The sequence below is a fragment of the Sturnus vulgaris genome, unplaced genomic scaffold (assembly GCF_052056855.1).
Source record: "Sturnus vulgaris isolate bStuVul1 unplaced genomic scaffold, bStuVul1.hap1 Scaffold_1138, whole genome shotgun sequence".
Lineage (NCBI taxonomy): Eukaryota > Metazoa > Chordata > Aves > Passeriformes > Sturnidae > Sturnus > Sturnus vulgaris.
Genome location: NW_028276043.1, coordinates 181,430 through 196,386, shown reverse-complemented (window position 1 = coordinate 196,386; position 14,957 = coordinate 181,430). Strand labels below are relative to the sequence as shown.

Genomic DNA, 14,957 nt, shown 5'->3' with positions numbered 1-14,957 from the left:
GCACACCTGGGGGCACCTGGACACACCTGGGGGCACCTGGGGGTGGCTGGGGCAGGTAAGACACGAAAAAAACGGGGTAGAAAGTGTTTAAAATGGGGATTTGGGGGCTCTGAAAACACACCTGGGGAAAGGTGAGACACACCTGGGGGCACCTGGGGCACACTTGGGGACAGGTGAGACACACCTGGGCACAGCTGGGACACACCTGGGCACACCTGGGCACACCTGGGAGCACCTGGGGACAGGTGAGATGGAGACAGGGACAGCCAGGTGAGACTGGGCACAGGTGAGACAGACCTGGGGGACACCTGGGGGCAGGTGGGTACACCTGGGACACACCTGGGCACACCTGGGGGCACCTGGGGGCACCTGGGACACACCTGGGACACACCTGGGCACAGGTGAGAAACATCTGGGACACACCTGGGCACACCTGGGACACACCTGGGACACACCTGGGGACACCTGGGACACATCTGGGGACAGGTGGGGCACACCTGGGCACACCTGGACACACCTGGGACACACCTGGGACACACCTGGGCACACCTGGGGACACCTGGGACACACCTCGGCACACCTGGGCACACCTGGGAGCACCTGGGGACAGGTGAGATGGGGACAGGGACAGCCAGGTGAGACTGGGCACAGGTGAGACAGACCTGGGGGACACCTGGGCACACCTGGGGAAACCTGGGGACACCTGGGCACACCTGGGCACACCTGGGCCAGGTAAAACCCAAAAAAAAAAAAAACCCCGGGGTTGAAAGGGTTAAAAATGGGGAAAATTTTTAAATTTTTTTTTTTTTTTTTTTTTTTTTTGGGGCCAAAAATGGAAATTTTGGGGAATTTTTTAAAAAAATTTTATTTCTGGGTTGATGTTAATTGATTTTAATTAGTTCTAATTAAGTTTTAATTAATTATTAATTAATTAATTAACCCGTTAATTACCCAGCTGCACTCCGAGGTCCAGGCCCAATTTTGGGTCAATTTTGGGGCTTTTTGGTTCAATTTTTTTTTAGATTTTTCTGGGAATTTTTTACCATTAATTCCAATTAATCCTAATTAATATTAATTATTAATTAACCCATTAATTACTTAGTTGGACTCCGAGCTCCAGGCCCATTTTTGGGATTAATTTTGGGGATTTTTGGGTCAATTTTGGGGTTTTTTGGGTCGATTTTTTTTTATTTTCCTGGGAATTTTTTACCATTAATTCTAATTAATGCTAATAATTAATTAATAACCCGTTAATTACCCAGCTGCACTCCGAGCTCCAGGCCCAATTTTGAGATTAATTTTGGGGATTTTTTGGGTCAATTTTGGGGTTTTTTGGGTCGATTTTTTTTTCAATTTTTTGGGGAATTTTTAATTATTGATTCCAATTAATATTAATTAATAATTAATTAACCCATTAATTACCCAGTTGCACTCCGAGCTCCAGGCCCATTTTTGGGATTAATTTTGGGGTTTTTTGGGTCAATTTTGGGGATTTTTGGGTCAATTTTTTTTAGATTTTTCTGGGAATTTTTTATTATTGATTCCAATTAATATTAATTAATAATTAATTAATAATCCGTTAATTACCCAGCTGCACTCCGAGGTCCAGGCCCTGCTGCGTCGCTGCGAGGTCCCCGAGGGGGGAGGGGCGGGGGGGGGTGGGGGAGGGCGGCCCCGCCCCCCGGGGACCCCCCCGAGCCCCCCCGGAAACGCCCGGAGAGAGCCCCGAGACAGGTGAGGGGGGAGGGGAGAAAAATCGGGAATTTTGGGGGAAATTTGGGAATTTTGGGGAATTTTGGGAAAAATTTGGGAATTTTTGGGGGATTTGGGGGAAAAATTTGGGAATTTTGGGGAATTTTGGGAAAAATTTGGGAATTTTTGGGGAATATTTTGGGGAAAATTTGGGGTTTTGGGGGGGAAATGTGGGAAAAAATTGGGAAAAAATTGGGAATTTTGGGGAATTTTGGGAAAAATTTGGGGGAAAATTGGGAATTTTGGGGGAATATTTTGGGGAAAATTTGGGGTTTTGGGGGGAAATTTGGGAATTTTGGGGAAAATTTGGGATTTTGGGGGGAAATTTGGAATTTTGGGGAAAGAAATGGGAATTTTGGGGGAAATTTGGGAATTTGGGGGGATTTGGGGGAAAAATTGGGAATTTTGGGGAATTTTGGGAAAAATTTGGGGATTTTTGGGGAATATTTTGGGGAAAATTTGGGGTTTTGGGGGGAAATTTGGGGAAAATTTGGGAAAAAAAATTGGGAATTTTGGGGGGATTTGGGGGGAATTTTGGGGGGAAAATTTGGGAATTTTTGGGGATTTGGGGGGAAAATTTGGGAATTTTTGGGAAATTTGGGAAAAAATTGGGAAAAAATTGGGAATTTGGGGGGAATTTTGGGGGAATTTGGGGGGAATTTTGGGGGAAAAATTGGGAATTTTGGGGGGAAATTTGGGAAAAAATGGGGAATTTTTGGGTGGAAAATTGAGAATTTTGGGGGAAATTTTGGGAAAAATTTGGGAATTTTGGGAAAAATTTGGGAATTTTGGGGGGAAATTTGGGAATTTTGGGGGGAATTTGGGAAAAAACTGGGAAAAATTTGGGGATTTTGGGGGGAAAATTTGGGAAATTTGGGGGGGAATTTTGGGGTAATTTGGGATTTTTGGGGGAAAAATTGGGAATTTGGGGAATTTTGGGGGAAAAAAAGGGAATTTTGGGGGGAATTTGGGGAAATTTGGGAAAAATTGGGGGATTTTGGGGGGAAAAAATCGGAAATTTTGGGGAAAATTCGGGGGAAATTTGGGGAATTTTGGGGGAAAAATCGGGAATTTTGGAACTTTTGGGGAATTTTGGGGGAAATTTGGGGAAAATTTGGGAAAAAATTGGGAATTTGGGGGAAATTTGGGAAACAATTGGGAATTTTGGGGGGAATTTGGGGGGAAATTTGGGAATTTTGGGGGGGAAATTTGGGGGAAATTTGGGAAAAAATTGGGAATTCTGGGGGGAAATTTGGGGAAAAAATGGGAATTTTTGGGAAAAAAAATGGGAATTTTGGGGGGAAAATTTGGGAATTTTTGGGAAAATTTGGGAAAAATTTGGGAAAAATTTGGGGATTTTTGGCGATTTGGGGGAAAAAAATTGGGAAATTTGGGGATTTTTGGGGAAGTTTGGGGGAAATTTGGGATTTTGGGGGAAAAAATGGGAATTTTGGGAAAAATTTGGGAAAAAATTGGGAATTTTGGGGGAATTTTGGGGGATATTTGGGGAAAATGGGGGTTTTGGGTGGAAATTTGGGAAAAAATTGGGAAAAAATTGGGAATTTGGGGGGAAATTTGGGAATTTTGGGGAAAATTTGGGATTTTGGGGGGAAATTTGGGAAAAAATTGGGAATTTGGGGGGAATTTGGGGGGAATTTTGGGGGAAATTTGGGGAAAAAATTGGGAATTTTTGGGGGATTTGGAAAATTTGGGGATTTTTGGGGAATTTTTGGGAAAAAAAATGGGAATTTTGGGGGGGAAAAATTGGGAATTTTGGGGGAAATTTTGGGAATTTTGGGGGGAAATTTGGGGATTTTGGAGGGAAATTTGGGAAAAAATTGGGAAAAATGGGGAAAAATTGGGAATTTTTTGGGGAAATTTGGGAAAAAATTTGGGAATTTTGGGGGAAATTTGGGAATTTTTGGGGGAAAAATCGGGAATTGTGGGACTTTTGGGGAATTTTGGGGGAAATTTGGGAAAAAATTGGGAATTTGGGGGAAATTTGGGGAAATTTGGGAAAAAATTGTGAGTTTGGGGAAAATTGGGAATTTGGGGGGAAATTTGGGGAAAAATTGGGGAAATTTGGGAATTTTTGGGGGGAAAAATTGGGAATTTTGGGGATTTTTGGGGAAAATTTGGGGGAAAAATTGGGAATTTGGGGAATTTTGGGGAAAAAATGGGAAATTTGGGGGAAATTTGGAAGAAATTTGGGGATTTTGGGGGGAAATTTGGGAATTTTTGGGGTTTTTGGGAAAAAATTGGGAATTTTTCAGCGATTTTGGGGGAAAAAATTGGGGATTTTGGGGGAAATTTGGGAAAAATTTGGTAATTTGGGGAAATTTGGGAATTTTTGGGAAATTCGGGAAAAAAATTGGGAATTTTTGGGAAAAAATAGGAATTGGGGGGAAAATTGGGAATTTGGGGAATTTGGGGGGAAAATTTGGGGGGGAGTTTGGGAAAAAATTGGGGAATTTTAGGGGAAATTTGGGGGTAAAAATTTGGGGATTTGGGGAAAAAGTTGGGAAAAATTTGGGGGTTTTTGGCGATTTCTGGGGGGAAAAAAATTGGGAATTTTGGGGGAAATTTGGGAGTTTGGGGGGGAAAATTTGGGGATTTTGGGGGGAAATTTGGGAAATTTTGGGATTTTGGGGGAAAAAAATTGGGAATTTGGGGAAATTTGGGAATTTTGGGTGAAATTTTGGGAATTTTTGGGTGAAATTTTGGGAATTTTCGGCTGAAAAATTTGAAAATTTTGGGCTAAAACCTCAGGATTTTGGGGAAACCGACCCCTCATTTGCATAAATGAATATTAATTACCGCTAATTACTAATTACAGAACTTTGGGGGGGTTCCTAGAGGGAATTTTGGGTGAAATTTGGGAAATTTTGGGCTGAAAAATTCAGGATTTTTGGGCTAAAACCTCGGGATTTTTGGGAAATGGGGCCCTCATTTGCATAAATTAACATTAATTATCGCTAATTATTAATTAAAGAACCTTGGGGGGGTCCCTAGAGGGAATTTTGGGTGAAATTTGGGGAATTTCGGGTGAAAAAACTGGGATTTTCGGGTTGAAAAACCCCCAAATTTTGGGAAATGGAGCCTAATTTGCATAAATGAATATTAATTATCGCTAATTACTAATTAATGACTCTTAGGAGGGTCCCAGAAGGGAATTTTGGGTGAAATTTGGGAATTTTGGCTGAAAAAATTTGAAAATTTTGGGCTAAAACCTCGGGATTTTTGGGAAATCGAGCCCTAATTTGCATAAATTAACATTAATTAGTGCTAATTACTAATTACAGAGTTAATGGGGGGGTTCCTAGAGGGAATTTTGGGTGAAATTTGGGTGAAAAAATTCGGGATTTTGGGCTGAAAAATTCCGGAATTTTGGGCTAAAACCTCGGGATTTTTGTGAAACCGCCCCCTCATTTGCATACATGAATATTAATTAGCGCTAATTACTAATTAATGACCCTTAGGAGGGTCCCAGGAGGGAATTTTGGGTGAAATTTGGGGAATTTTGGGCTGAAAAATTTGAAAATTTTGGGCTAAAACCTCGGGAATTTGGGGAACTCGACCCCTAATTTGCATAAATGAATATTAATTAGCGCTAATTACTAATTACAGAACCTTGGGGGGGTTCCTAGAGGGAATTTTGGGGGAAATTTTGGCTGAAATTTGGGAAATTTTGGCTGAAAAATTCGGGATTTTCGGGGTTAAAAACTCGGGATTTTTGGGAAATCGAGCCCTAATTTGCATAAATTAACATTAATTATCGCTAATTACTAATTAATGACCCTTAGGAGGGTCCCAGGAGGGAATTTTGGGTGAAATTTGGGGAATTTGGGGCGAAATTTTGGAAATTTTGGCTGAAAAATTTGAAAATTTTGGGCTAAAACCTCGGGACTTTTGGGAAATCGAGCCCTCATTTGCATAAATTAACATTAATTAGTGCTAATTACTAATTACAGAGTTAATGGGGGGGGTTCCTAGAGGGAATTTTGGGTGAAATTTGGGTGAAAAATTCGGGATTTTGGGCTGAAAAATTCCGGAATTTTGGGCTAAAACCTCGGGATTTTTGTGAAATCGGGCCCTAATTTGCATAAATGAATATTAATTATCGCTAATTACTAATTAATGACTCCTAGGGAGGGTCCCAGGAGGGAATTTTGGGTGAAATTTGGGGAAATTCGGGTGAAAATTCGGGATTTTGGGCTGAAAATTTTGAAAATTTTGGGCTAAAACCTCGGGATTCTTGGGAAATGGGACCCTCATTTGCATAAATTAACATTAATTAGTGTTAATTACTAATTACAGAGTTAATGGGGGGGTTTCAAGAGGGAATTTTGGGTGGAATTTGGGGAAATTTGGGCTGAAAAATTCAGGATTTTTGGGCTAAAACCTCGGGATTTTTGGGAAATGGGGCCCTCATTTGCATAAATTAACATTAATTATCGCTAATTATTAATTAAAGAACCTTGGGGGGGTCCCTAGAGGGAATTTTGGGTGAAATTTGGGGAAATTTCGGGTGAAAAATTCGGGATTTTGGGCTGAAAAATTCCGGAATTTTGGGCTAAAACCTCGGGATTTTTGTGAAATCGAGCCCTAATTTGCATATATGAATATTAATTATCTCTAATTACTAATTAATGACTCTTGGGAGGGTCCCAGGAGGGAATTTTGGATGAAATTTGGGGAATTTTGGGCGAAATTTTGGGAATTTTCGGCTGAAAAATTTGAAAATTTTGGGCTAAAACCTCGGGAATTCTGGGAAATCGAGCCCTAATTTGCATAAATGAATATTAATTAGCGCTAATTACTAATTACAGAGTTAATGGGGGGGGTTCCTAGAGGGAATTTTGGGTGAAATTTGGGTGAAAAAATTCGGGATTTTGGGCTGAAAAATTCCGGAATTTTGGGCTAAAACCTCGGGATTTTTGGGAAACCGCCCCCTCATTTGCATACATGCATATTAATTAGCGCTAATGAACGATTGCAGAGGCGTGGGCGGGGCCCGAGGAGGGCGTGGCCGCCGCCCCTCCCCCCCCCCAGGCTGAGCTTTGCCCCCGAGGCCGTGGCCCGGCTGGGGGGGGCCCTGGGGAGGCTCCAGAGGGGCCTCCAGCAACTGGGGACGCACCTGGGGGGCAGAGGTGAGTGCCTGACACACCTGGGGACACACCTGGGGACAGGTGAGACACACCTGGGGACACCGGGGACACACCTGGGCACACCTGGGGACAGACAGGTGAGACACACCTGGGACACACCTGGGGACACCTGGGGACAGGTGAGACACACCTGGGGACACCTCGGAGGGGTTTAGGACACACCTGGGGAGACCTGGGACACACCTGGGGACACCTGGGGACACCTGGGGATAGGTGAGACACTCCTGGGGATACCTGGGACACACCTGGGGACACCTGGGATACACCTGGGCACACCTGGGTACACCTGGGGACAGGTGAGACACACCTGGGGACACACCTGGGACACACCTGGGACACACCTGGGGACACCTGGGGACACCTGGGGATAGGTGAGACACACCTGGGGATACACCTGGGGACACCTGGGAGGGGTTTAGGTCACACCTGGGCACACCTGGGATACACCTGGGATACACCTGGGGACACACCTGGGGACACCTGGGGACACCTGGACACACCTGGGACACACCTGGGGGCACCTGGGGACAGGTGAGACACACCTGGGGACACCTGGGATACACCTGGGGACAGGTGGGACACACCTGGGCACACCTGGGGGCTCCAATTTGGCAGAATTTTTCCAATTTTGGGACAATTTGGGGTCAAATTTTTTGGGATTTTTTTGGGATTTTTTTCCGGAATTTTCTGGAATTTTGGGAATTTGGGAAATTTGGGATTTTTGGGTCGAATTTTGAAGATTTTGGGATTTTTGAGGTCCTGGAATTTGGGAGAATTTTGGGAGAATTTTTTGGGAATTTTTTCCATTTTGGGGACAATTTTGGGTCAAATTTTTCCAGATTTTTTTCTGGAATTTTGGGAATTTTGGAAATTTGGGATTTTTGGGTCAAATTTTGGGAATTTTGGGATTTTTGAGGTCCTGGAATTTGGGAGAATTTTGGGAGAATTTTTTGGGAATTTTTTCCATTTTGGGACAATTTTGGGTCAAATTTTTCCGGATTTTTTCCCGGAATCTCCTGGAAATTTTGGGAATTTGGGAAATTTGGGATTTTTGGGTGGAATTTTGAAAATTTTGGAATTTTTTGTGTTTTTTTTCCAGCCGAGGTGGGCGAGGCCGGGCGGGAGCTGCTCCGGGACCCAAATTTTGGGGGAATTTTTTGGGATTTTTTGGGGATTTTTTTGTGGAATTTTCTGGAATTTTGGGAATTTTGGAAATTTGGGGGGTTTGGGTCAAATTTTGGGAATTTTGGGATTTTTGAGGTCCTGGAATTTGGGAGAATTTTGGGAGAATTTTTGGGAATTTTTTTCCATTTTGGGACAATTTTGGGTCAAATTTTTGGGGATTTTTTCGCGATTTTTTCCAGAATTTTCTGGAATTTTGGGGATTTCAGAAATTTGGGATTTTTGGGTCGAATTTTGAAGATTTTGGGATTTTTGAGGTCCTGGAATTTGGGAGAATTTTGGGCGAATTTTCTTCAATTTTTGGGCGAATTTCTTCAGTTTTGGGTCAAATTTTTGGGGATTTTTTCACTTTTTTTTTTCGGAATTTTCTGGAATTTTGGGAATTTCGGAAATTTGGGATTTTTGGGTCAAATTTTGGGAATTTTGGGATTTTTGAGGTCCTGGAATTTGGGAGAATTTTTGGGAGAATTTTTGGGAATTTTTTCCATTTTGGGACAATTTTGGGTCAAATTTTTCCCAATTTTTTCAGGATTTTTTTTCTGGCATTTTCTGGAATTTTGAGAATTTTGGAAATTTGGGATTTTTGGGTCAAATTTTTGGAATTTTGGGATTTTTGAGGTCCTGGAATTTGGGAGAATTTTGGGAGAATTTTTGGGAATTTTTTCCATTTTGGGACAATTTTGGGTCAAATTTTGGGGATTTTTTCCAAATTTTTTCTGGAATTTTCTGGAATTTGGGAATTTTGGAAATTTGGGATTTTTGGGTCAAATTTTGGGAATTTTGGGATTTTTGAGGTCCTGGAATTTGGGAGAATTTTGGGAGAATTTTTGGGAATTTTTTCCATTTTGGGACAATTTTGAGTCAAATTTTTCGGGATTTTTTTCCGGAATCTCCTGGAAATTTTGGGAATTTGGGAAATTTGGAATTTTTGGGTCGAATTTTGAAGATTTTGGGATTTTTGAGGTCCTGGAATTTGGGAGAATTTTGGGAGAATTTTTGGGAATTTTTTCCATTTTGGGACAATTTTGGGTCAAATTTTGGGGGATTTTTTCCAGATTTTTTCCCGGAATCTCCTGGAAATTTTGGGAATTTGGGAAATTTGGGATTTTTGGGTCGAATTTTGGGAATTTTGGGATTTTTGAGGTCCTGGAATTTGGGAGAATTTTGGGAGAATTTTTGGGAATTTTTTCCATTTTGGGACAATTTTGGGTCAAATTTTGGGGGATTTTTTCCAGATTTTTTCCCGGAATCTCCTGGAAATTTTGGGAATTTGGGAAATTTGGGATTTTTGGGTCGAATTTTGGGAATTTTGGGATTTTTGAGGTCCTGGAATTTGGGAGAATTTTGGGAGATTTTTTGGGAATTTTTTCCATTTTGGGACAATTTTGGGTCAAATTTTGGGGGATTTTTTCCGGATTTTTTCCAGAATTTTCTGGAATTTTGGGAATTTGGGAAATTTGGGATTTTTGGGTCAAATTTTTGGAATTTTGGGATTTTTGAGGTCCTGGAATTTGGGAGAATTTTGGGAGAATTTTTTGGGAATTTTTTCCATTTTGGGACAATTTTGGGTCAAATTTTTCCCAATTTTTTCGCGATTTTTTTCCGGAATTTTCTGGAATTTGGGAATTTTTGAATTTTGGGATTTTTGGGTCAAATTTTTGGAATTTTGGGATTTTTGAGGTCCTGGAATTTGGGAGAATTTTGGGAGAATTTTTTTCAATTTTTGGGTCATTTTTGGGGTGAATTTCTTCAATTTTGGGTCAAATTTTTCCCGATTTTTTTCTGGAATTTCCTGGAATTTTGGGAATTTCGGAAATTTGGGATTTTTGGGTCGAATTTTTGGAATTTTGGGAATTTTTAGGTCCTGGAATTTGGGAGAATTTTGGGAGAATTTTTGGGACTTTTTTTTCAATTTTGGGACAATTTTGGGTCAAATTTTTCCAGATTTTTTCCAGATTTTTTCCCGTAATCTCCTGGAAATTTGGGAATTTTGGAATTTTGGGATTTTTGGGTCAAATTTTTGGAATTTTGTGATTTTTGAGGTCCTGGAATTTGGGAGAATTTTGGTGAAATTTTCTTCAATTTTGGGACCATTTTTGGGGCGATTTTCTTCAATTTGGGGTCAAATTTTTCCCGATTTTTTCCGGATTTTTTCCCGGAATCTCCTGGAAATTTGGGGAAATTTGGGAAATTTGGGATTTTGGGGTGGAATTTTGAAGATTTTGGGAAATTTTTTTTGTGTTTTTTTTCCAGCCGAGCTGGGCGAGGCCGGGCGGGAGCTGCTCCGGGACCCAAATTTTGGGGGAATTTTTTGGGATTTTTTGGGGATTTTTTTTGTGGAATTTTCTGGAATTTGGGAATTTTGGAAATTTGGGATTTTTGGGTCGAATTTTGGGAATTTTGGGATTTTTGAGGTCCTGGAATTTGGGAGAATTTTGGGAGATTTTTTGGGAATTTTTTCCATTTTAGGATAATTTTGGGTCAAATTTTTCGGGATTTTTTTCTGGAATTTCCTGGAATTTTGGGAATTTGGGAAATTTGGGATTTTTGGGTCGAATTTTGGGAATTTTGGGATTTTTGAGGTCCTGGAATTTGGGAGAATTTTGGTGAAATTTTTTTCAATTTTGGGGCGAATTTCTTCAATTTTGGGTCAAATTTTTGGGGATTTTTTCCCGATTTTTTTCTGGAATTTCCTGGAATTTGGGAATTTCAGAAATTTGGGATTTTTGGGTCAAATTTTTGGAATTTTAGGATTTTTGAGATCCTGGAATTCGGGAGAATTTTGGGAGAATTTTTTTCAATTTTTGGGGCGAATTTCTTCAATTTTGGGTCAAATTTCTCCCGATTTTTTCCGGATTTTTTCCCGGAATCTCCTGGAAATTTTGGGAATTTGGGAAATTTGGGATTTTTGGGTGGAATTTTGAAAATTTTGGGAATTTTTTGTGTTTTTTTCCAGCCGAGCTGGGCGAGGCCGGGCGGGAGCTGCTCCGGGAGCTGCTCCGGGAGCACCGGAGGCTGCAGGAGCTGACTCAGCACCTGCACGAGAAACACCAGAGGGAGGCGCTGGAGGTACCTGGGACACACCTGGGGCACACCTGGGACACACCTGGACACACCTGGGCACACCTGGGCACACCTGGGGGGGTCACCTGGGCACACCTGGGGGGGTCACCTGGGCACACCTCTGTCACTTCTGTCACCTGTCTCACCTGTCTCACCTGTGTCTCACCTGTATCTCTCCTGTCCCTCACCTGTGTCTCACCTGTCTCATTTGTGTCTCACCTGTATCTCACCTGTCTGTACCTGTATTTCTGTACCTGTGTCTCACCTGTCTCTCACCTGTCTCATCTGTATCTTTGTATCTGTGTCTCACCTGTGTCTCATCTCTCTCACCTGTCTCTCACCTGTGTCTCACCTGCCTCACTTGTCTCTCATTTGTCCATACCTGTGTCTCACCTGTGTCTCACCTGTGTCTCACCTGTGTCTCACCTGTGTCTCACCTGTCTCTCACCTGTGTCTCACCTGTGTCTCACCTGTCTCACCTGTGTCTCACCTGTGTCTCACCTGTCTCTCACCTGTGTCTCACCTGTGTCTCACCTGTATCTCTGTACCTGTGTCTCACCTGTCCATACCTGTCTCTCTGTACCTGTGTCTCACTTGTCTCACCTGTCTCTCACCTGTGTCTCACCTGTCTCACCTGTCTCACCTGTCCATACCTGTGTCTCACCTGTCTCTCACCTCTCTCACCTGTGTCTCACCTGTCTCACCTGTCTCACCTGTCCATACCTGTGTCTCACCTGTCCATACCTGTGTCTCACCTGTCTCTCACCTCTCTCACCTGTGTCTCACCTGTCTCACCTGTCCGTACGTGCCCAGCTGGCGGAGCTGCAGGACAAGGCGGGCTCTGCGGAGACGAAGGTTCTGGAGATGGGGACGACGCTCGAGGGGCTGCAGTGGGACAGCGCCAAACTGCGCAAACGCGAGGGGAGGCTGGACAGGCACCTGGCCGAGGCCCTGGAGCAGGTAACGCACCTGGGCACACCTGGGCGGCACCTGGGCACACCTGGGGGGCACCTGGGGGTGGGTGGGAGAGGGGAAACGCAAAAAAAAACGGGGTTGAAAGGGTTAAAAATGGCGGTTTGGGGCATTGAAAACACACCTGGGTAAAGCTGGGACACACCTGGGCACACCTGGGATACACCTGGGGACACCTGGGATACACCTGGGCACACCTGGGATACACCTGGGGGCACCTGGGATACACCTGGGCACACCTGGGATACACCTGGGGGCACCTGGGATACACCTGGGCACACCTGGGATACACCTGGGGGCACCTGGGGACACCTGGACACACCTGGGGGCACCTGGGATACACCTGGGGCGGGTGCAGAGGGGGCCTCCAACAGCTGGGGACTCACCTGGGCAGCAGAGGTGAGTGCCTGACACACCTGGGGACAGGTGAGACACACCTGGGACACACCTGGGGCACACCTGAGAGTATTTCAGAGTCACCTGTGCTTGCCTGGGACACACCTGGGGATATTTTAGACTCACCTGTGTCTCACCTGTGTCTCACCTGTGTCTCACCTGTCTCTCACCTGTTCTCATCTGTCCCTCACCTGTGTCTCACCTGTCTCTCACCTGTGTCTCACCTGTGCCTCACCTGTCTCTCACCTGTCTCTCACCTGTTCTCACCTGTCCCAGCTCACCTCGGGCTCTTACGGCTCCGGCAGCTCCGGGGGATTCCAGGGGGGACAAATCACCCTGAGCATGCAGAAGGTACCGGAAATTTGGGGGAAATTTGGGAATTTTGGGGAAAAATTTGGGAATTTTGGGGGAAATTTGGGAATTTTGGGGGGAATTTTGGGGATTTTTAGAAAAATTTGGGGGAATTTTGGGGAAAATTTGGGATTTTTGGGGGGAATTTTGGGGAAAATTTTGGGAATTTTAGGAAATTTTGGGAGGGAAAATTTGGGAATTTTGGGGTGAAATTTTAGGAATTTTGGGGAGAAAAAATTTGGGAAATTTTGGGGGAAATTTGGGGAAATTTTGGGCAAATTTGGGGATTTTTTGGGGGGGATTTTTGGGGGATTTTGGGGAAAATTTGGGAATTTTTGGGTGAAATTTTGGGAATTTTGAGAGAGAAAAATTGGGAAATTTTGGGGGAAAATTGAGGGGATTTTGGGGGATTTTTTGGGAATTTTGGTAGAGAAAATTTGGGGAAATTTGAGGGAATTTTGGGAAAATTTTGGGAAAATTTGGGAATTTTTGGGGAAAATTTTGGGGAAAATTTGGGAATTTTAGGGGGAAATTTGGGGGATTTTTGGGGGGAAATTTGAGGGAATTTTGGGAAAATTTTGGGAAAATTTTGGGAATTTTTTGTGGGATTTGGGAGGGAAAATTTGTGGAAAATTTGGGAATTTTTGGGTGAAATTTTGGGAATTCTGGGGGAGAGAAAATTTGGGAAATTTGGGGGGAAATTCGAGGGAATTTTGGGGGAATTCCGGGGAAAATCTGGGGGGATTTGGGGAAAATTCTGGGAATTTTGGGGAAAATTTGGGAATTTTGGGGGATATTTGGGGAAAATTTGGGAATTTGGGAAGAGAAAATTTGGGAAATTTTGGGGGAAATTTGAGGGAATTTGGGGGGAATTTTGGGAAATTTTGGGAGAGAAAATTTGAGGGAATTTTGGGAAAATTTGGGAATTTTGGGAGAAAATTTGGGGAATTTTGGGGGAAAATTTTGGGAATTTTAGGAAATTTTGGGGGAGAAAATTTGGGACATTTTGGGAAAATTTTGGGAATCTTTTGTGGGATTTGGGAGGGAAAATTTGGGAAATTTGGGGGAAAATTTGGGAATTTTGGGGTGAAATTTTGGGAATTTGTGGGAGAGAAAATTTGGGGGGAAATTTGAGGGAATTTTGTGGGAATTCCGGGGAAAATTTGGGGGGATTTGAGGAAAATTCTGGGAATTTTGGGAAAATTTTGAGAAAGTTTTGGGAATTTTGGGAAATTTTGGGAATTTGGGGGAAATTTTGGGAATTCTGGGGAATTTTTTTTTTTTTTATTTTTGGAAGATTTTGGGGAGAATTTTGGGGAATTTGATGGGATTTGGGAAGAGAATTTTGGGGAATTTCCTGGGAATTTTGGGATTTTTGGGATTTTGACAATTGGGGATTTTTGGGGTGAATTTTTGGAATTTTGGGGTTTTTTAGCCTTGCAAATTCATGGAATTTTACTGAAAAATTCTTGAATTTTGGGGCTTTTTTATCAATTTTGGGTCAATTTTTATTGGATTTTTTTTTAATTTTTTGCAGAATTTTCTGAAATTTTTGGCTTTGGAATATTTGGGATTTTTAGGTGAATTTTGGGAATTTTGGGTCATTTTTTCCCCCCCAGTTTGAGATGCTGAACTCGAATTTGGGACAGATTTTATTGGATTTGACCCAAATTTTATGGGATTTTTGGGGGAATTTTTACACTTTTGGGATTTTGACAATTTGGGATTTTTGGGCTGAATTTTTGGGAATTTTGGGATTTTTTAGCCCTGCAAATTCATGGAATTTTACTGAAAAATTCTTGAATTTTGGGGCTTTTTTATCAATTTTGGGTCCATTTTAATGGGATTTTTTTGGGGATTTTTTGCTGGAATTTTCTGGAATTTTTGGCTTTTGAATATTTGAGATTTTTGGGGTGAATTTTGGGAATTTTGGGTCATTTTTTCCCCCCCCAGTTTGAGATGCTGAACTCGAATTTGGGACGGATTTTATTGGATTTGACCCAAATTTTATGGGATTTTTTTTGGAATTTTTTGCAGAATTTTCTGGAATTTCAGGTTTTTGAAAATTTGGGA

At 42.4% G+C, this 14,957-nt stretch overlaps 1 protein-coding gene across 1 annotated transcript in view; it reads left to right on the top strand.

Annotated features, from left to right (window-relative positions):
- Nucleotides 1-1,591: 1,591 nt before the first annotated feature.
- Nucleotides 1,592-14,957, top strand: part of LOC106864623 (E3 ubiquitin-protein ligase BRE1B-like) — a gene marked incomplete at its 5' end in the record, with an annotated part of 36,898 nt that continues 23,532 nt past the window's right edge. The window contains 5 exons of the mRNA XM_088157584.1: nucleotides 1,592-1,734; nucleotides 6,752-6,902; nucleotides 11,059-11,171; nucleotides 11,979-12,125; nucleotides 12,810-12,884. Coding sequence (XP_088013710.1) covers nucleotides 1,592-1,734; nucleotides 6,752-6,902; nucleotides 11,059-11,171; nucleotides 11,979-12,125; nucleotides 12,810-12,884 — 629 coding nt within the window. The remainder of the gene's footprint in view (nucleotides 1,735-6,751; nucleotides 6,903-11,058; nucleotides 11,172-11,978; nucleotides 12,126-12,809; nucleotides 12,885-14,957) is intronic.